This window comes from Panulirus ornatus, chromosome 11 (genome assembly GCF_036320965.1).
Source record: "Panulirus ornatus isolate Po-2019 chromosome 11, ASM3632096v1, whole genome shotgun sequence".
NCBI classification, from domain to species: domain Eukaryota; kingdom Metazoa; phylum Arthropoda; class Malacostraca; order Decapoda; family Palinuridae; genus Panulirus; species Panulirus ornatus.
In genome coordinates, this window is record NC_092234.1 from 61674386 (window position 1) to 61698289 (window position 23904).

Here is a 23904-nt window from a genome sequence, read left to right on the forward strand (position 1 = left end):
ATATACCATTCAGGAGCTCATTCATGCTCTACTATAACCCCCCCCCCCTTGTGTATATGTGTGTGAATTCACTCACTAATTTGGAATGAAAAACTCTTTGGAATGTACTTCCTATGACACTCTTGCCAAAGCTGACTTTACATTTGCAGTGATAATTCATGTACATGAAGTCTGATTACACCAGTGTGTGTGTCTGTGTCTGTGTAAGTAAATTTGACCTTCTTGGAAGAGACAGGAATGAGGAGTGACATGATCGCAGCCTCTATGTTAGGGTCTGGCAAAGGACCAGATGAAAAGCTTCATCTAAAATAACGCAGCAAAAAATAAATAGGAGTACATGTATAAATAAATAAGAGTACACAGTTTATTTCATGCTTATGATGGTTCTCAAAATAGTGGAAAAATTATCTTAATCATTTCTTTTCTATTCTATTATACTTTGTCACTGTCTCCCGCATTAGCGAGGTAGCACAAGGAAAAAGAGGAAAGAATGGCCCAACCCACCCACATACACATGTATATACATACGTGTCCACACACGCACATATACATACCAATACATTTCAACATATACATATATATACATATACAGACATATACATATATACGCATGTACATAATTCATACTTGCTGCTTTTATTCATTCCCTTCGCCACCCCACCACACATGAAATGACACCCCCCTTCCCCTGCACATGCGCGAGGTAGCGCTAGGAAAAGACACCAAAGGCTACATTCATTCACACTCAGTCTCTAGCTGTCATGTATAATGCACCGAAACCACAGCTCCCTTTCCAAATCCAGGCCCCATAAAACTTTCCACGGTTTACCCCAGATGCTTCACATGCCCTGGTACAATCCACTGACAGCACATCAATCCTGGTATACCACATCGTTCCAATTCACTCTATTCCTCGCACGCCTTTCACCCCCCTGCATGTTCAGGCCCCGATCGCTCAAAATCTTTTTCACTCCATCCTTCCACCTCCAATTTGGTCTCCCAATTCTCCTTGTTCCCTTCACCTCTGACACATACATCCTCTTTGTCAATCTTTCCTCTCTCATTCTCTCCATGTGACCAAACCATTTCAATACACCCTCTTCTGCTCTCTCAACCACACTCATTTTATTACCTCACATCTCTCTTACCCTTTCATTACTTACTCGATCAAACCACCTCAAACCACATATTGTCCTCAAACATCTCATTTCCAACACATCCACCCTCCTCTGCACAACCCTACCTTAAGTTAATATAGAAGATAATTTTATAAAATGCTAACAATAACAGACAAACTAAAAGAAAACCATGAGCAAGTTGAACTAAAGAGGGGGGAGAGGCTGAAATTTGCACCATAGCTCACTGCAGTGTGGATCTGGCCCTCAGTCCAATAACTGAGTACCCCTGCTCTAAGTTTTTTAAAAAAGATCAACGAAGTGGCCAGTGAACAGTTCTTTGAGAGATGTAGGGATACAACAACCAGAAGAAATATGGACTTACGTAAAAAACTTAGTAAAAAAGATGTAAAAAGGTACTTTCATAGTACAAGAATGGGAAAGACTGACAGAGAACATGGTTAATGCAGATACACAATTTAAGATATATGATAAACGAAAATGTTTAAGAGAAGGGGCCCCACAAGTGTAAAACACTCTCCTCATACAGTAAAAATAAGTAATTACACTCTTATAAAATCTAAAGAAGATCTACATTTATCACTACAACCCAGCCTCACTCATGAAGCACTCCTGACCCACTTAAATGAAATCCCTTCTCCCAAAGAGCAAACAAACTGACTCATGAGACACTCCTTAACGCCTTAAAGTCAGGCAACATATTTTTCATATATCTGTGTAAGGCAGCATATTTTAGTAACAATAAAGTATCATGGAATAAGCCAATACTTACATAAATAGATAAAATTGAATGAAAAACAAAACTAAGAGGTATCAGTTACATGATACTGCATCACAGCTGGCTGTGAGAGGAGGGAAGGAGTAGTGCGGGATGATCCAGGGGTGAGCAGCTTATCATGCGTGCCTTGGGGACTCTGCGATAACTTTTGTTTTACATTAAATTTATCATTTATGCATTCATTTACACCTGCTATGTGCATCTATTTACATAACAGAGATGCCACACCACCCACTTTCACCATAAAATTACAACACAAAAGGGCCTAACGTTATGTAACATTGTCCGCCTACTACTGTACTAATGTTAGATAACAGCTAATACTGACTCTGGCCATGGATGGATGAGCAAGGGTAGCTGTTTACAGGAATGGGTAAACAAAGATCATGATAGTAGATGACAGTGATGCCACATCACCAAAATCCAAAATAGAATTATGACGCAAAATAGCCCAATGTTACGTAACGTTGTCCAGCTTCTACCATTCAAACATTAGGTCATGTTGCCCGCCTTTAATGGGTTAATTTATCAGCCACAAACCAACCACACCCCAGAACAGTAAAGTTACAAAAAACCTGTACAAAATCTAAAAACAACTGCTCATCCACTCTTCACTACCAATGATATAATCAGTATAATCAAAACCTTGAAGAACCCCCTAGCAATGGATCCTAATAACATATCAAACTTACACATAAAATACTTTGCCCCAGTTACAATCCAAGCACTTACAGATATCTTCTATACATGAAAAGCATAAGCAGGAGAGTGTGACTTGTGTTTGTCTGGAGAGTGTGGTTTCTTATGGATGTATATCTGGTTAGGTGGCATTTAAGACTGAGTCAAGAGGTTGAATGAGCCTGTTGTATTATTTAAGAGTGTATGCGTTCTGTCAGCATTATACTTGTTGGGGGTGAGGGGATGTGTGAGAAGAGATTATCAGTGTGATGCATGGGTAATTGTTTTATTTCAACTAAGGGGTTTACATAAGTTTACATGAGAAAGACAGACAACAGGAGGCTTGATTGGCCCATGACTGGGTTGTCTGGTAAAAAAAAAAAAAAGTTTTAGAGTGGTTGGGGTGGGGAGGGTCTAGTGCTGTTCCATAGATTTAAATGCTAAGCATGTTGAGGTGGCACTGTACTGTATTGGGAGGATCTTTGCTTCTTTGTGAAGTTACTGAGTGTTTGTAGTTGCTAAAAGCCAATGTTTGATCTGAGTGCACTTCTATGTGTGGTTGCAGCTTTGACATAGGCAGCCTGTGATTGTTCCAAGTGCAATATTTTTTTGTAGTCTGCAGCTCTATCTATTCTAGCAAGCAGTAGGGTGAAGGGGAGTTGGGTGTTTTGGAGGGTTTCAGAACTGGTATTATGTTGACAACTTTCCATTTGTTAAGGTTTTTTCATTGCCAAAAGTAGCTGAAGATATCTGAGTGCTTGAACTGCAAATGGGCCATAGTGTTTTATGTGAAAGTTCAGTATGTTGTCAGAGCCTATAGCAGAGAGTTCTTTAAGGTCTTAACAATATTGCTTGCATCAATGGGTGAGCAGTTGTTTCTGGATGGATTTTGTGTACCTCATACATGACTATCCTCTTTAGGGGTGCTGCTGATATGCTGCTGATTTCTGCGCTGTGTCTCATGAGTATATATGTGATATGTGTGTTCTTTGAGAGAAGGGATTTCACTGGAATGGGTCAGGAGTGCTTTATGAGTAGGTGGTAGACTAGTGCGATAAGTGTATTTTGTTCACAGTGCGCCACAGTTGGTTGATGTAGGTCTTGTGAATCATTATACTGAGGAAGGAGTGCCAGGTTTCAGTATGTCTTTCAGTGAATAACTTAGTAATGGCTCTATTTACAGTTTGGATTTGTTCTATAATTTCTACTGATGGTGAATGGTTGTGTCCAATTTGGTTTCTTTGATTTACAAGCTGTGCAGCCACACAAAATAGTGCACTGTGAACAATCACTGGGTGTCTAGCAACTACAAACACTCAACAAATGAAACAAATATCCTCCTAATAGAGCCTCACCTCAATATGGTCAGCACTGTATTCCATGCGTATTAACTAGTCCAACCCCACCCCCCACTAACCCAAACCACCACTAACACCACAACTAACAGCCAACCCCTAAACAGATATGAAGAGCTTATCTTTGCCTCATTAACCAATAACCTCTACTCACAGATCCCTCCTCAACCAGAAAATATAATAACTAAAAACACACACTGAAATAAAACCAGCAATGAATAACCAGTCTCCCAACTCAGCCTTAAACTCCAACCCAACAGACATATCCATCAGAAACCACATTCTCGATTTATGCTCTAGTTGGCACCCATCACAGCAACACTACAAACACTATCATAATATGTCCTAAGACCCTTCATCCCCATGTTTCAATTACCATGAAGACGACACCAGGCACTTACTATTTAACTACCCTGCACTCTCTGCACATAAATGCACATACAATATCACACCACTTTAGGACTTGTGGCTCCAATTGGTGGATATGGCCAGCTTCCTGAGTGCTGCAGGAGCTTTTTAAGGACAGAAGGAACTTTGGGGCAGGAAGATAAGGTATGGTATTATTTTTTTTCATACTTGCTCACCATTTCCCAGGTTAGTAAAGTACCACCAAGAACAAATAAATAAAAGTTCTCTCACTCACCTTCATTCTCTAGCTGTCCTGTTTAATGCACAAAAACCTCAGCCCCCTATAAACAACAAGGACTCACAAACCTTTCCGTGGATTTCTCTGTCTCGTAGGCCCTGGTTCAACTCAATGACATAGTCACCCCCTGAGTACCACAATGCTCCAATTCACTCTATCCCATGCATGCCTTTCACCCTCCTGCATGTTCATGCCCAGAGCACTTAAAATCCAATTCAGTATCCCCATTCTCCTTGTCCCCACCATGTCAGACAGATATATCCTCTCTGTCAACTTCTCCTTACTCATTCTCTCCATATGTCCAACCCATTTTAGCAGACTAACTTTAGCTCTCTCGGGCATATTCGACATACTGAAACCTCTCTCTTTTACCCTATAATTACTTACTCAATCAACCCTCCTCACACCACATGTTGTCCTCAAACATTTAATTTCCATTACAACCACCTTCTTTCATATATTCCCATCTACAGCCCATGCCTTGCATCCGTACAACACTGTCGGGAGTACCTTATCTTCAAACATACCTATTTCAACCTATCCATACTATGACCTCTCCTTTCACACATCTCTCAATGCTCCCAGAACTTTCATCCCCTCACCTAAAGTATGACTCACCTTAACTTCCATGATTCCACTTGCTGCCATGTCCACTTTACATGACTAAAACGCTTTACTTCCTTCAAGTTTTCACAACCTGAACTCACAAGTAACCAGTCTCTGCACTGCTAAACCTAATAACCTTGCTTTTATTCACATCTACTCTTAGCTTTCTCCTTTCACACACTTTCCCAGACTCAGACACCAACATCTGCAGTCACTCACTCAAATATGCCATCAATGATGTGTCATCAGCTAAAAGCAACTGATTCACCTCCAAGGCCCCTATCTCCCTCAACAGGCTGCATATGCACCCCCTTTCTCCTAGACCCTTGCATGTACCTTCCTCAATAGCCCATCCATACACAAATCAAAGAGCCATAATGATATCAAACACCCTTGGTGCAGACCCATCTTCACCTGGAACCATTCACCCTCTCTACCTACCTGCACACATGCCTCACTCTCTTGATCAATGCTGCTTACTACTTTTAACAGCTTTCCTCCCACACCATATACTCGTAACACCCTCCCATTTACCCAATGAAGTGTTTTCCATAAATGCCAAATAAAAACCCTTCAGCTTCTCTAAATATTTCTCATACACATTCTTCAAAGGAAACACATGATCGGATCATATATCCCCTACACTCCTGAAACTATAGTGCTCCCTTCCCAGGCTGATGCTCTGTGCATGCCAACACTCTTCCATACAATTTACCAGGTGCGCTTAAAAAATTTACACCTCTGTAATTTGAACATTCACCTTTGTACCCCTTGGCTTTATACAATGGCACTATACACATCCATCCTGCCAATCCTCATGCACCAGTCAACAACAATTTCTTAAGAATACAGCAATACCATACACTCCATCCAATTTTGCCACACTTAATCTTTAGCATAGTTTTTACCACTTCTCTTTTCACCAAACTACTTGTCATGACTCTCACTTTGCATACCTCCCTAAGCCAAACACCCTACATCTGCCACCCTATCATCAAATGAATTCAATAATCCTTCAAAGTACTAACTTCATTTCATCACCTCAAGACTGCCTGTTGCCACTTCCCCATTTTTTTCTTTATGTTGGAGACTCCAGTCACAGACAAAAGTCCAAATCAAGACTGGGCCTTAATTGAAATACTGAGAGGATTATGAGAGGGAAAAACAAAAGACAAGGGAAAGTATTTCCAAATTTTGGAGAAAGTGAAAAACCTGCCTTAAAATGCACCAACTCATAGTTATTGGGAAAGATGTGAAAGGGTAGAAAATTCCAGAGCTTCAAGGTATAGGTAAAGAAACAGTTATCAAAATGGCCCACCCATGAGTTGCTAATCATGTAGTGCAGCAGCTTGCTGAGTATTGCATGGTCTAGCTAGTTGTGGGGAATACAAACAGCCAGATCTTGGGAGCAAAAACCAAAGTAATACCCATGGAAGAGGGAAAGTGAATCAATATTGTGGTGTAGGGCATTTACCATTTGTTCTCTTGCTTTTTTCATATTATTAACCTCCTTCCAAAACATAATTTCATTCTTCATGAAGTTTGTTTATACCTACCCTAACTTTCATTCATCCTCTAATTTAGTCCCTACACTTTCCTCTTGACCTCCTGCTGTTTTCTCTTGTACATCTCCCAATCACTTGCACTCCTTTCCTTTATGTACTGCCCGTACACCTCTGTTCTCTCTTTCACTAGCAATTTTGTCATCCCACCACTCAATACACATTCCTGCCTGCCCATCTCCCACTTTCCACACTGCACACTTTTCTTGCACATGCTAACACTGCTTTCCTAAATATTTCCCATTCCTAACCCACCCCCTTGCTTCATTTACTCTCATATCTTGCATCAACACTCACTTTCTCCTGGTGTCTGTCACACAAATCTCTTTTCAAAGCTTGCTTACTTTCATCACCCTCATCTCATCCATATCATTTCCTCTTTTCTGAAAACCTCAACATATCTTCACCCTCATTTCTAACAAGTAGTGATCAGACATCCCACCAGCTGCTCCATTCACATCCAACAGTCTCTTTTTTGCATATCTATCAATTGGCATGCAGTTCAATTTTACCTGCTTACCCTCCTTCCTATTCACTTACAAATTTACGTACAGATGACAGCCGACTTACAATGGTTCAATTTACGATTTTCTGACTATATGATGGTGAGATATTCCATACTTTATTATAAAATAGATTTTGTGTTAGATGATTTTGTCCACCTGTAGGCTAATGTAAGCATTCTGAGAACATTTAAGGTATGCTAGGCTAAGCTATGATGTTTGGTAGGTTAGATGTATAGTACAGAAACCCTTGATTTAATGAATTTCGAATTTAACAGATCAGGCAAATAAAAATACATTAATTAATAATAATTCAAAGAATAAATAATCTCAAACACTGCATCATGTGCTTTTCATATCGCACTTGTTTATGGGAGCGCTGGGTATACTTGCTTTGTGTCAGTCTCAGTCGGCCTCAAGCTACCATGCGGTCAGGTTGTATACAGAGAACTGACTTTACTTATTAAATAATTCTGCAATCCTTAGAATTCAAATTGGCATTAAGTGATAGAGGAGTTCAAAGAGAGCACGTGAACTGTACACTGTATTACCGTATATTGTATAAAAAAAATGGCCCATAGGTTACATTCTTGATTTAACAGATTTTCAAGATTAACAGAAACCCCCTCTCCTGATTAGTCCATTAAAACAAGGGTTTACAGTATTAACGGTATTTTCCACTGACAATAGGTTTATTGGAATGTAGCCCCATCATAAGTCAAGGAGCATCTGTATGTCCTTTCTAAGCTAAGTATCCCTAATCACCTTTCCATTTTCAGCACACAGCTCCAAAAGCTATTTACCTCTTCTATTCACCATAACAAATACCCTATGCTCGCCAGTTATATCTTAAACTGCCTTATTATCCACTTTCACACAAAAATCCCCTATCACTACTATCTGGTCTCTTCCATCAACACTGCTAACACAATCACTCAGCTGCTCCCAAAATACTTGCCTCTCTTTATCGTTCTTCTTTTGGTCAGGTGCATAATGAGTAATAATTACCCATCTCTTGCAATCCACTTTCATTTTTACCCACATCAGTCTGGAACTCATTACCTTACACTCTTTCAAGCATTCCCGCAACTTCTCATTCAACCAAGAGTGCTACCCCATCCTTAGCTCTCACCTTCCTACTAACCCCTAACCTTAAGACTTTCCCATACCATTCTTCCCCTTTACCATTGAGCTATGTTTCACTCAGAGTTAGAACATCCAGATTACTTTCCTCAAATACACTACTTGTTTCTCCTTTCTTCTCATCTTGGTTACATCCAAAAACCTTAAGACACTCAAGCTTTAGCCTTTGAGAAGGATGGGTAGTAGTTCTTTGGCTCCTTCTGTTACAACTTTTAGAAAGTGAAATATGGGAAGGGTTTCCAACCCCCCTACTTATGCCCCTCTTAACTGCCTTCTTCAACATGCAGGGAATACACAGGAAGTATCTATTTGCCCCTATCCCCTGGGATATGGAAAGGATGTACGAGGGGGAGATGACTAAGAAAGTATACATGTCAGAAATGGAGGGAACAAGGAAAGAAGGGAAACCTGGTGGGAGGTGAAAGGATGAAGCTCAAGTTGCTTTGAAAGTCTGAGGCATGAACGAGCAGAAGGGTGAGACATGTTCAAGGGACAGATGCGGGACAGAATGCACTAGAGTAATGTAATTCACATGGGATAACATGCTATCAATGGGCTGAACTAAAGCATTTGAAGCAGTCAGGGAAAACCATGGCAAGCAATGTGGGGCATGGTTGTGTATAGGAGGCTCTGGTTTCAGGGCATCAGACATGATGGCTAAAGCGTGAATGTGAGCATATGAGGCCATCTCTTTGTCATTTCCTGACACTACCTAGCTGATGCAGGAAATAGTGAGTATGTATGAAAAAAAAATGGCTCCTTAACAATTCCCCTCATGAAATTCTAAGAATATTCTTTGTATTATATAAACTTCAAGTCCCTTTCACAATCTGATTGCTGCCACCTAGTTGTTATACTAAGATCTTCCCTTACTCTGTTGCATCTTCATCATCTTACAGTTTGTTTGTCTGAACTTTATCAGCCACTTCTGAACATTCCTTATTTCTCACAGTTTTAGGTTCATCCACAAATATAAAAGGGTATGATTCCAGTATTTCTAGCAAGTCCTTTATATAGACTAGCAACAGACTAGGCCTTAAGACCAAGCCCTTTTGAACTCCACTTATTACTTAAATGGTAACTGAGGAAGCCTCAACAAGCATTTTTGTAACACCTGGGTAGATCTTGATTCATTGGAGCTCCCCCTCTCACATCTTTTTATAGCTCTAATTTCTTGATTAAAGTTTTATGTGGTGCAGTGTGTGTGTGAAGCTTTCTGACACTCTGTCACAGTCTACCCATAATCTTTGTGTAGGCTGGTGCTCATTCCCAATGAATTCATAAAATAAATATTGCATAAATACTTCCATCAGAGCCTTTTACTGTCTCTCACTTAGACAGCACCTCCTTTTCGAGTCTTCACCTAGTTGCTTCCTTATCAACTTCTCTAGCATACTATAAAGCAGTCTATAACAAACTTTGGTCTTCAGAAATACCAGCCTGCAAATTTGAGTTACAGTATATCCTTATTTTCTTTGTAAAGAAAGGTGATGTTTGCACTATTCTACTCTGCTAAGAGTAACTAAGAGTAATCTTGCTTCCATTGACTTTCTGAATAACAATGTGTTTCAGTACAGTAGTAACCAATTCATAAAGAAAAGGGAGGGAACTCTATACTCACAGGGCCCCTTTCCTTAAATTTTTCAAAACTTGCATATTGTCTGGTTTCATTACTTAGCTTATTCTCTGTCATAAGCATCTTAATATTAAATACATATTTTCTTTCAAGTTTCATACTATAACCTTTTGATGCTCTTTCTTTGCATCTCTGAAAGAAGTGTTCCCTAAGAGCACCATCAACTTCATAAAGAAAAAAGCAATTTCCAGTGGTCTTCCCATGGTTTTCTTTTTTCCATCATGGGCAAACCTATAGCCCGATATCTCTGTAATTCAGCTCTCTATTTGAAAATACTGTACCATCTTTGTTGTGTCTTTAGGATCTTCTCTATGAGATCCTTAAGATTCTTTTTGTGCAGTTGCCAAATGTGAAACATAACTCTTAGATGAAATATATGCTGTAAACAGTTCATGAAACATCTTATTCATGTATGTAAATAAAATGCTATTATTAATCAGTAGATAATTAGCTTCCTTAACAATGCTCTTAATGTGGTGTTCCAGATAAGGTCTTAGTACTATGTCGACCCCCAGATCTCTTTTACACACATTTTCATGTACCTTGTTTCTTGGTAGATTATGATAATATCTAAGCCTTGTTTCATTGTGTCCCACCTTTGTTACTTGGGTTTGCTTGGTCTGAATTTCATCAAACATGCATCTGACCAACTCTAGTGCTTGTCTAAATCCCTTTACAAGCTGATGCAATCCTAGTTATTCCTTACTTCTCCTGTAACATTAGCTTCAAGCACAGACATAACCAAGCATGATTCCAATCCTGGCAAGTCATTTATGTAGGGCAAGAATAATAGCAGCCCTATACCCGAGCCCTGTGGTACGCCACTGGTGACTCCAACCCATATGTCATCTGCACTCTTCCAATCACACTGTTCTTAACCCATTTTCCTACATCAAGCAGACATATATGCACTCAAACATTTATTCCTGTTGACAATGACAACTGGATTTACTCAATGGTTTACAAAAATTTCCTTTCAAATGCAACCAGCAGAAATACCCCAAACATCCTTGAAAAGCATAACATACCCCTTTGCATGCTGCCATCTGTGAATAACACCAAATTCACTGTTTGTATACATATAGAGACCAACTGATGACCACAAGTTGAACTGATCTCCAAACTGAGGCTGATTTTACCAATTCAATGTATTAGTGAATGTTATAATATATTCTACTTACTTCCTGTACCAGAATTCCTTTCTATTTTTATGTGGTCGGGACCAAAGGTCATAAAGTGTAGTGATATGTGTACGTGTGGTGAGTGCAGGGCAAAAACATATATAGTAAATGTTATGTGTCTTTGTTGTTTTGTTGTGCAAGTTGCATTGTGGGCATAAAGGGTCTTGTGATATGATGAAATGGTTTTTGCGGTGTCATATTGATGCCTGATATCCAATGCATAGATGGGAAGTGTAAATGACTAATGTTTGTCAAGGAAGTGTTGCTTCTGAAGGGTATATGCTGGGTGGGGTGGAGCTTACAAGAGAGTGATTTTTTTTTTTTTTTTTGCTTTGTCGCTGTCTCCCGTGTTTGCGAGGTAGCGCAAGGAAACAGACGAAAGAAATGGCCCAACCCACCCACCCCCATACACATGTATATACATACGTCCACACACGCAAATACACATACCTACACAGCTTTCCATGGTTTACCCCAGACGCTTCACATGCCTTGATTCCATCCACCGACAGCACGTCAACCCCGGTATACCACATCGCTCCAATTCACTCTATTCCTTGCCCTCCTTTCACCCTCCTGCATGTTCAGGCCCCGATCACACAAAATCTTTTTCACTCCATCTTTCCACCTCCAATTTGGTCTCCCTCTTCTCCTCGTTCCCTCCACCTCCGACACATATATCCTCTTGGTCAATCTTTCCTCACTCATTCTCTCCATGTGCCCTAACCATTTCAAAACACCCTCTTCTGCTCTCTCAACCACGCTCTTTTTATTTCCACACATCTCTCTTACCCTTACATTACTTACTCGATCAAACCACCTCACACCACACATTGTCCTCAAACATCTCATTTCCAGCACATCCATCCTCCTGCGCACAACTCTATCCATAGCCCACGCCTCGCAACCATACAACATTGTTGGAACCACTATTCCTTCAAACATACCCATTTTTGCTTTCCGAGATAATGTTCTTGACTTCCACACATTCTTCAAGGCTCCCAGAATTTTCGCCCCCTCCCCCACCCTATGATCCACTTCCGCTTCCATGGTTCCATCCGCTGCCAGATCCACTCCCAGATATCTAAAACATTTCACTTCCTCCAGTTTTTCTCCAATCAAACTCACCTCCCAATTGACTTGACCCTCAACCCTACTGTACCTAATAACCTTGCTCTTATTCACATTTACTCTTAACTTTCTTCTTTCACACACTTTACCAAACTCAGTCACCAGCTTCTGCAGTTTCTCACATGAATCAGCCACCAGCGCTGTATCATCAGTGAACAACAACTGACTCACTTCCTAAGCTCTCTCATCCCCAACAGACTTCATACTTGCCCCTCTTTCCAAAACTCTTGCATTCACCTCCCTAACAACCCCATCCATAAACTAATTAAACAACCATGGAGACATCACACACCCCTGCCGCAAACCTACATTCACTGAGAACCAATCACTTTCCTCTCTTCCTACACGTACACATGCCTTACATCCTCGATAAAAACTTTTCACTGCTTCTAACAACTTGCCTCCCACACCATATATTCTTAATACCTTCCACAGAGCATCTCTATCAACTCTATCATATGCCTTCTCCAGATCCATAAATGCTACATACAAATCCATTTGCTTTTCTAATATCTTATAGATATATCCAGTAATAAAGTTACTATTTTCTGAGATGCTATGAAATGCCACATATTTTTCAGTATGTTCCTAAAATGCTTTTACAGTCGGTGTTTAGTTTCATTCAAAGTCCATATTTATGATGTTTGAGCTTGGAATTATATTTCCTATGATATCAATAAGGATGTTTTATTGCCTCTGATAAAAACATATAAGCCATTAGTTATGGAGAGTATAAGCTGTACAGCATGTAGTTTTAGTTACATTCAATCAGCTGACTGATTATGCAGTAAGTGAATAGCCATTTAATTCTTGAATTTTAATAGTAATGTTACTGATATATTGGTCAACTATCTACTGACAGTATGTATATATTGTGATCTATTTTCCCTTTTATGCTGACACATGTAAGGTTTACAGAATAACTTGGTTATGATTTCTAAAATGTTTTTTCTCATGTTTGATATCTATAGGGATGTTTTATATCCTCTGATAAGCACATATAAAACAGAAGTAATGGAGAGTAAGCAGTACAGCATGTAGTTTTATTTACATTCAATCAGCTGACTGATTATGCAATGATTGAGTAGCCATTTGCCTCTTGTGTTTTCATTGTAATGTTATTGATTTCTAAGTCAATTATCTACGGACTAGTATGCATCTAATATGATGTATTTTTCCCTTTATGGTGATATAGTCAGAAGTTACAGAATAAGTTGGTTATGATTTCCAAAATGCTTCCTTTTTTCCAAAGCAATAATGAGTTGCAAGAGTACAGCAACTTATGCATAAATCTAAGCCATTTTAGCAATTTCTGGGAGTAGAATTGAGTTTGAGGGGTTTCACTGATTGTGATTATGATGCCACAAAAGGTATAACTGGGTGATGGGGAGATGGAAACACGACCAAATTCCGTCACCCAACTCCATTACCAGTAGACAAACCTCCTGTACACAAATCACTGGTGTTCTAGTCTATTTTCTTTGAACTTATGACTTTAGTACTATACTGGCATAGTTGAGTGATTTATGCATCATTTAGGCAGTAGTTGGTAAAGAGCCAACAACCAGGTAGGTATATTACCAGTACTACCTGCCTGGGAATTGGGAGGGTTAGTGACAGCTATGTTGTGAGCCAGCACTTCACTGGTTGTCAAGTTGCACTCCTCTAACCCTGGTATCTGTCTTGTCTTTTTACCTCATCCACATGTGGACTACTGGCATTTTGTCCACAAACATACAATCTCTCCTAGTCACACATAACATTTAATAACACTGAACTCGCACCTCATTCTTCATAACTAAATTAGCTGCAGTGAATACTATGCGCTAGCCCTGCCTTTTGGCAAAATGGTAGAAGCAGTAGATAAAAGTAGTAGGAAGGAACATTTAGGCAGGAACATTAGGCAGAAACATTAAGCAGAAGTAGCAGGCAGGAGCATTTGGCAGAAGCATTAGGTAGAAGTACATAGTCTGTCAGGAACATTATGTAGGAGCCTCTGCAAACACTGCACAAGAGTTGCCCTTAGCCAGTGGCTTCTTAAGGGTGAGGCACAAAAGGCTATGAAGCAGCACTGTTGTTCCCTAGTTATGGAAACTATTGCTGTGGTCACCCCCCTGAATGAGTTCCTGAAGGGAACAGGCATCAGAGATAAAAATAGATAGATAGGTTATCCTTGAGGTAAGGGAGAAAGAATTCTACTTCCCTATTCCCCATGTGTCATAGAAGGTGATTAAAGGGGGTGGGAGCAGAGGGCTAGAAACCCTCCCCCTGTATTTCAATTTCTAAATGAGGAAATAGAAGAAACCAAGTAGGGAGTGCTCATCCTTTTTGAAGGCTTAGTTTGGGGTGTCTGAATTTGTAAGGATGTTACCAAGATGAGAAGAGAGGAGAGATGAATAGTATGAGGAAAGAAACCTGGATGTTCTTGCTCTGAGTGAAACATGCTCAAGGGTAAAGGGGTTGAATGGTTTGGAAATGAGTTAGGAGTAAAGTCAGGGGTTGGTGAGTGGAAAAGAGCTAAGCTTAGAAGGAGTAGTATTACTACTGAAGCAAGAGCTGTGGTACTGTGCAATAGAGTGTAAGGAATTAAATTCTAGATTGATGTGGGTAAAATTTAAATGTGGATGGCTAGAGATGGGTGATTATTGGTGCTCATGCACCAGGCCATGAGACGAAATACCAAGAGAGGCAGGGTTTTGGATACTGCTGAGTGACTGTTAGAAGTTTTGGTGCATGTGACCAGGAATTAGTGATGGGTGATTTAAATGTGAAGGTAAGTAGTTTGGCATTTGAGGGTATAATTGGTACATATGGGGTACTCAGTGTTATGATTGGAAATGGTTAAGAGCTTGTGGAATTGTGTGCTGAAAAAAGGTTGGTGACTGGGAATACCAGGTTTAAAAAAGAGAGATAGGAGTAGGAGATGGTCAATGGGCATCATTAGATTACGTATTAATTGATAGGCATGTGAAAGAAAGACTTGTGGATGTAAACATGGTGACAGGGGCAGCTGGTGGGATGTCTGATCACTATCTTGAAGTGACGGTGAAGATTTGTAGAAGTTTTTGAAAAAGAGGAAACAATATCAGAGAGAAGAGACTGGTGATAGTAAGTGTGCTTGTAAAGGAGACCTCTGTGAAGAAATACCAGGAGAGACTGAGTGCAGAATGGCAAAAGGTGTGAGCAAATGAAGTAAGGTGAGTAGATGACTAATGGGAGGTATTTAAGTAAGCAGTGATGGCATGTGCAAGAGATGAATGCAGCATGTGAAAGGTGGGAGGTGGACATATTAGATAGGGTAGTGAGTGGTGGGATGAAGAAGTAAAGTTCCTAAGAAGTGTTTGGATGGTATTTACTGGAAAGAAGTGCAAATCATTGGGAGATGTGTAAGAGAAAGCAGCAGGAGGTCAAGAGGAAGGTGCAGGGGTTGAAAAAAGAACAAATGAGAGTTGGGGTGAAAGAGCATCATCAAAATTTAGGGAGAATAAAAAGATGTTAAGGAAGGAATAAATGGTGCATGAGGGACAAGAGCAAATGGGAAAATTGGAGAAAGGGGCAAAAAGGAAATGATAACAGGTAGTAATGAAGTGAGGAGGAGATGGAGTGAGTATTTTGAAGGATTGTTAAATGTGTTTGATGATAGAGTGGCAGATGTAGGGTGCTTTGGTCAGAGTGGTATGCAAAGTGAGAGTCACGGAGACTGGTTTGGTGAAAGAGAAGAGGTGGTGAAATCCTTGCGGAAGATGAAATGAAGATGGCAATGCAGTTAGATTAATTAAGAAAGGGGGTGACTGTGTTGTTGATTGGTTGGTAAGGATATTCAATGTACGAATGGATCATAGTGAAGTGCCTGAATATTTGCAGAATGCATGCAGAATGCCACTGTATAAAGGCAAAAGGGATAAATGCAAGTGTTCAAACTACAGATGTGTAAGTTTGTTGAGTATACCTAGTAAGTTGTATGGAAGGGTACTGACTGAGAGGGGTGAAGGTATGTACAGAGCATGAGATTGGGGAGAAGCGGTGTGGTTTTAGAAGAGGTGTTGAGGGCATCCTGGGGGGCTGAACGAGGCTGTTGAGATAAAATACTAGTCATTCAGGGCACATTTTTCAACCTAAAATTGACACAGGTCCATATGGACCTGTGGTGCTTGAGTGTACCCTGGGGGTCGAACAAAGTTTGAGATAAAATACCTATGTGGGTTGGGGCACTTTTCCGAGCCTAAAATCAACACAGGTACAGACCTGTGGTGCTTCAGGGCATCCTGGGGATGAATGAAGTTGCTGAGACAGAATACCTGAGTTGGTCAGGGCACTTTTCTGAGCCTAAAAATGACACAGGTGCTTGAGGGTATCCTGGGGGGGTCAAAGTTGTTGAGATAAAATACCTGAGTGGGTTGGGGCACTTTTCTGAGACTAATATTGACACAGGTATGGACCTGTAGAGAGTGTGGGTATCCCGACGGCCAAACGAAATCATTGGAATAAAATACCCGAGTCAGTCAGGGAGCTTTTCTGAGCCTAGAATCAACACAGGTACAGACCTGTGGTGCTTGAGGGTATCCCGACAGCCAAACGAAGTCAAAGAGATAAAACACCCAAGTCGGTTGGCACACTTTTCTGACCCTAAAATCCTGACAACCAAATGCAGTCATTGAGACAAAATAATCAAGCGGGTTGGGGTGCTTTTCTGACCCTAAAATTAAGAGTGAGAAAAACCTAGAAAAACACATAGATTGGTATGTGGCATTTAGGGATCTGGAGAAGGCATATGATAGGGTTGAGAGAAATGCTTCGTGGAAGGTATCAAGAATGTATGGTGTGGGTGGTAAGCTGTGAGAATCAGTGAAAAGTTTTATCAAGGGTGTAAGGAAGAGAGGAGAGTGAATGGTTCCCAGTAAAGGCTGGTCTGCCGCAGGGGTGTGTGATGTCACCATGGCTGTTTAATTTGTTTACCGATGGAGTTGTGAGAGAAGAGAAGGGCGAGAGTGTAGTGTGCTGGGGATGAGAGGGTCTTGCACGCGAGTCAGTTGTTGTTTGCTGATGATACAGCATTGGTGGCTGGTTCAAGTGAGAAACTGCAAAAGTTGGTGAAAAAGTGTGACAGAGCTTGTGAAAGGAGAAAGTTGAGAGTGAATGTGAATAAAAGTAAGGCTATTAGGTTTAGCACGGTTAAGGGACAAGTCAGTTGGAATGTAAGTTTAAATGGAGAAAAATTGGGAAAAAAGAAGAGTTTTAAATATCTGGGAGAGGACTTGGAAGCAAAAGGAACCATGGAAGTGGAAAGAAGTCAAAGGGTGAGGAGGGGGCAATGGTTCTGGGTGAAATGAAGAATGTGTGAAAAGAGAGAACGTTATCTCGGAGGGCAAAAATGGGTTTGTTTGAAAGAATAGTAGTAAAGTAGTTCCAACAATATCATATAGTTGCGAGGCATGTGCTATAGATAGGGTTGTGCAGAGGAGGGTGAATGAGTTGGAGATGTAATGTTGGAGGACATTATGTGGCGAAAGTGGTCCGATCAAGTAAGTAATGAAATGGTAAGAGAGATGTGTGGGAATAAAGAGAGTGTGGCTGAGAAAGCAGAAAAGGGTATGTTGAAATGGTTTGGACAAATGGACAGAATGAGTGAGGAAAGGTTGACAAAGAGGATATATGCATTGGAAGTGGAGGGAACTAGGAGAACTGGGAGACTAAACTGGAGATGGAAGGATGGAGTGAAAAGATTTTGAGCAATCAAGGCCTGAATATGTAGAAGGATGAAAGGTGAGCCTGGAATAAGGTGAACTGGAATGATGTGGTATACTAGGATCGACATGCTGTTAATGGACTAAACCAGGGGATGTGAAACAAACAGGGTAAACCATGGAGAGGTCTGTGGGGCCTGGATATGGATAGGGAGCTGCAGTTTTGGAGCATTATCCATGATAGCAAGAGAATGAGTGTGGGCAGATGCAGCCTTTCTTCGTCTGTTATCTGGTACTATCTTGGTGATGCAAGGTGCAGTGACTGGGTGGGGGATGGGGGAGAATTTACATGTTATCTTTTTTCTTTCCTTGCATTTTTTTGTGCTGTTTCCTGTTGGGTGGGGTGGTCTTGGGAATAGATGAAGGTGAGCAAGTATGAACAAGTGTGTGCATATACGTATATGTATGAGAGGATGAGTCTCTGTTTCCTGGTGCTACACTACTAATGTAGGAAACAGCAATCAAGTATGAAAAAAAGATTATGGGAGAAAATTTTTTTTCATATATTTTACATTTTTCATGTAAATCATCATTTTTCTCTATCAATCGTATGTTTTTTAAGGAATTTTAACACCAGATCTAGAAAATATATCTTTTGAAGCTGAAAAAGTAGCAGAAAATGTTCATAAAATTGCTAATATAATTCTCTGATGGATTACTGAAAATTAATAAAATAACAAGTCATCCCCTAAAAATTAATCAAGCAGCTACCAAAGAAGCCTATTCCTAATGTCTGCCTTAAACCTCGGTTACTTTCCCTACATCTTGTGTGAAACAGTGTCAAATACCTTCTACAAGTCCACGAACTCACTATCTACCCATCCTTCTCTTTTATCTAAACCAGAACTTACCCTTGAATAGAAGTCTAGAAAATTAATTTAGTATACACTTTTTCCTATACTCACAAAGGCATTTCTACCTTGAAAATAAACATCTCACTTTCTATAATCTTTTCAACTATGTTAAGACCATACTCATGAAACATACTAGTCTATTGTACCTCAACATATGTTCCCCATTTCCTTTTTCTAAACAGTTACTGAGCATTACACATGCATAGGCTGCCTGGTATCAAACTCACATGAGTTTGAATCCTGGTTGCAACAGCCAGTCCACAGTCCACCCAATTGTTCATCCTTCCATACGGTGAGGTCAATATAATGGGTACTTGGCACAGGCTAGGGTGTGTGTGCATATGCATACATATACGTATAGGAGTAAAGGCATGGATCATATATGCAAGGTTATGAGATGGGGCAACACATGTATAAAATAGTAATCACAAACAATAATTACATTTGTTCTCTTCCACTCCCTTGGCAGTATAGTCATTTTTTTTTCAGCGAGATTTACACATTCTAAGTTCATATGATTATATGTTACCATGTCCATACTTCTTACATAGTTAATGATCTTTCAATATCCTATTCGTATCTTCCTAACAATTTCATGCTTAGCTAGCTTTCCCCCCATCCCATCTTATTAGCGTTGGGATTATAGCATCCTTAAATGTGAGTATCTAGAATATAGGATCCAATTGCTCATGTATTTTCTCATCTTCAACAATTCTTCCCTCTGATTCCAGTAGCCTAATCATGTTATTTAAATGACAATCCACATCTATTAAATTAAAGGAAATTATACAATATCACTTAACTTGTCCAGAATTTTTTTTCAAAATTTTTTTGTTCCTCCTTAAGAATGTGTTGTATACCGCTAACAAGGGTTGTATGTGCATGAAGACAAAAACAGTAGCCCAAGGTCCCAAGGATGAATTTTTTCTTTCAAACAGTCATATAATTCCCCTTGACAGTACCTTGTGTGGCTAAGGCTGAGCAATTCCTTATTCAGTAAGCACCATATTTCATAGTTCTCACTGTAAAGTACAGATGCTACACATTTTCAAGAAAACATTAAAAAGTGACTAAGATTTTAAAAAATCAAATGTGCAATAAAATGTAACTTTCCAAACAGGCTATATTACAGTGGATTATATCTTAAATAATGAAAAGCACACAACTTACTGTACAAGCACAAACTTACATGTACCTACAGCAAATACACACGATCAAAAATTCTAAACAGATGCTACAAAATGTGAAGAATATATAAAAATCAATATAGCAAAGGATAAAGACAGAGGTATGAGATGAAAAAAAATTATGTGTGGGTACAATCAATGGAAAAGAATGCTAATAAGAATGGCTCTCATGCCTTGTGAGATGGGAGTGACATGGATCACACAGTTAATACCATATTAGACATCAGGTCTCTTTCCAGATAGTAAAATGAAACAAGTATCATACCATGCAAGGTGAGTGAATTTGGAATCTGTTGAACAACCCAACACCTCGCATCCAATAGCATGGAACTCACTGATCCGCTTAGCAAAGGACATTATTTCCGTTGGGCACACAAATGTGAAGTCCATTGGGTAGAATAGGATGACAACAAATTTTCCATAATAATCTTCAAGTGAAACTCTCTTAAACTTCTGGTCCAAAACAGCATCACATGTGAAGTGTGGAGCGGGTGCACCAACATGAAGGTCAACATCTTGAGAGCTCTGTGGGGAACATCATACAAATCAAGATGTTTCTTTCCCATTCCAGTATCATTAACCAAGTAACCTAAAAAAATGAGTTGTTCTCACAAGTGCATTGCTGGTATCAACTAATATTTTCCCACCTATCCATCTTCAAACTTTGCAAAGTTAATCTTTACCATACTGTATCTTTTTCTTTTCTTTCATACCTGTTTTCTGTTTCCCATGTTAGTATGGTAATCCCAGAAACAGATGAAGAAAGGCTGCATTCACTCACTTCCATTCTCTGTCATGTGCAATGAACTGAAACCATAGCCCCCTATCCATTACCAAGCCCCACACACCTTTCCATGGTTTGCCTCGACCCTGTAACACGCCCTGGTTCAGTCCACTGGAAACACATTGACCCTCATGTGACACATTGTTCCAATTCACTATATCCTATGCAAGCCTTTCACCCTCTTACATGTTCAGGTGTCACTCAAAATCTTGTTCCCTCTACCTTTCCAACTCCAATTTGGTTTCCCCTTCTCCTTGTCACCTCCACTTCTGACATAAGTATCCTCTTGTTAAACTATCCTCACTCATTCTCTCCATTAATCCAAACCATTTCAGCCCACTCTCTTCAGCCCTCTTAACCACTCTTTTCTTACTACTACAGCTCTCTCTTACTCTTTTAATACTTGACCAAACCACCTTATGCCACATAATGACCTCAAACATTATATTTCTAACACCTTCTTGCTCTGCTTACATCATCACTGGGACTACTATACCTTCAAACATAACCATTTTTACCCTTCCAGATAATGACCTCTCTTTCCAAACATTCATCAGTACTCCCAGAACCTTCACTTCCTTACTTACTGTATGACTCATTTCTGCTTCCATGGTCTCATTATATACTGAAACACTCACTTCTGCCAAATTTCCTCCATTTAAATTAACACCCCAACTAACCCGTCACTCTGCCTTGCTAAAGCTGATAACATTGTTTTTATTCGTATTCATTCTCAACTTCCTCCTTTCAAAACACTCTCACAAACTCAGTCACCAACTTCAGCGGTTTCTCACTCAAGTCCATCACCAGTGCTGTCATCAGCAAACAACAAATAACTCATTTCTCCAGCCCCCTCACCCTCTACAGGCTTCATACTGGCACCTCTCTCCAGCATTCTTTGAATTTATCTCCCTCACAACTCCATCCATTTACATTTTAAATAGCCATGGTGGCATTACACACCCCTGCCAGAGACCACACCTTCACCTGGAACCACAAACTTCCTTCTCTTCCTATTCATACACACACCTTTAACTCATGATAAAAACTTTTCACTGCTTCTAGCAGCATTCCCTCTACACTATATATTTATAAGAACTTACACAAGGCATCTCGGTCAAACATTTCATATGCTTTCTCCACATCTATAAAAGCCACATATAAATCGTTCTGTTGCTCTAAGTATTTCTCACTTACAATCTTTACAGCAAACACCTGATCTACACATCCTCTAACACATCTGAAACCACACTGTTCTACCCCAGTCTGATGCTCTGTACATGCCTCCACCCTTTCAATCACCTCTTTCATACAAATTACCAGCAACACTCAACAAACCTATACCTCTAGTTTGAACACTCACCTTTGCCCCCTTTACCTTTATTGCATTCCACTAATCCTTGAGCACCTCACTATGTTCCACACATACAATGAAAACCCTAAGTAACCAATCAACACAGTCAAATTATACTACAGGTTGTAACTCTCTAGTCCAGCACTTCATTGTACAGTAACTCCCATGGTTTGGCACATTTTGAATCTGCTGCCATTAGTCTGTGAATCTGCCATCAGGGTGGCACTGTTAGCAGTGCTAAGGCTGCCAAAATCTGGTCACAATGCAGCCAAGCTAATTAACCGGCCATTAACCTTCTTATATTTAGTTTTTTGCTGAAAATGAAAGCCAGAAAAGTTTAGTCTTGGAAAACTTTGAAAGGTGCCAGGAGAACAAAATTAGACAGTGCTTGTGTAGTGGTTTAAGCTCCAATGTAATAAACATGTAAGCTTATCGAGCAGGCCAAAATTTTTCACAGAGAAGTATAGGTAGAATACAACTGTGAATATTCGCAAGGATGGTTACACAAGTTTAATTGGAGACATGGAACGTCAGCACACAGTGTATAAGGGGAAAAGCATAGTGCTGACATGGAAGTTTGTAGTGTGAGGTCATATTAAAAAAAAAATCTATAAAAACTCCAATTCTCTATCAAACAACCAACAGCAATACGTACAGTACGAGAGAAAGCACGAACCAGCTGCCTGGCTGGGACTGACGTAACAAAGGCTGGCTGCCTTGACGAAAACAATTAAATAACAATAGTAACAAGAGTCGACCAAAGCTAACTACCAACTTATGGTCATCTGTTACACTAAATGCTCGTCACAAAGCTACGACAAAGTTTGAGGATGAATTTGCAGTTAATGGCAGCAGAAAACTTCACCCTAGAACAAGTGCATAATGCTAACGAATCTGCCGTGTATTGACATCATATGCCATGAAACACTTTTGCCCAAGATACTGAGGAGTCTCCATCTGAGGATACTTCTGATGTGAACTGATGTAACAATAAAAGCCTTGTTTGAAAGATTTAATGGTTGTATTATTTTCTATTTCAAGTCTAGTTCTACTTTTGATAACAGCAATATGTATGTGGAACAAGCTGGCAAGACTAGGGGTCGGGAATATGTTTACACATGGGGTTCCCTTAAGGGTCAATTTCTGTTTTCCGGTATTTTCTGTGGTCTGGCAATGGCCAGGCCCCAAAGTTGCAGGATGAAAGAGGTTCAACCTGTATATGTTTCAAGAAATTTATGTAATACTCCAATCCTAGGAAGGTATAGTGAGCCTGAGTTAGCTCACCTGAGTAAAAACAAAGATAGCTTCTGTTATCCATGTTCATCTTAAAAAAAAAGTCTGTTCCTATCTAAAATAAGAAGAAAGTTGTCAAGCACATATCTTATACTTTCTACCTTAAAGTTTAAATGTTGCAGCATTATCTAATATATCCAGTTACCATTATGCATAATTATTCAAAGTAAGGAAATGGAGGTCTACACTTGCAGGGCACCATCCCCTTCAACCTTTAGTGTCATACAACTTTCTAAACTTTTGTATACCATCTCCACTCACAGTTTCATCATAGCTATTCAATTTCACACAACTGATTCTGTAATAATACTTCTTTACTTCTTTTCTAAAAAG

The 23904-nt window shown here is 39.8% G+C and overlaps 1 protein-coding gene across 1 annotated transcript in view; it reads right to left on the reverse strand.

Annotated features, from left to right (window-relative positions):
- The window catches only part of LOC139751597 (peroxiredoxin-2-like), a 45029-nt gene that overhangs the window by 15493 nt on the left and 5632 nt on the right, over window positions 1–23904 (reverse strand). Inside the window, exon 2 of the mRNA XM_071667197.1 lies at window positions 20406–20665. Within this exon, the coding sequence (XP_071523298.1) occupies window positions 20406–20665 (260 nt within the window). The remainder of the gene's footprint in view (window positions 1–20405; window positions 20666–23904) is intronic.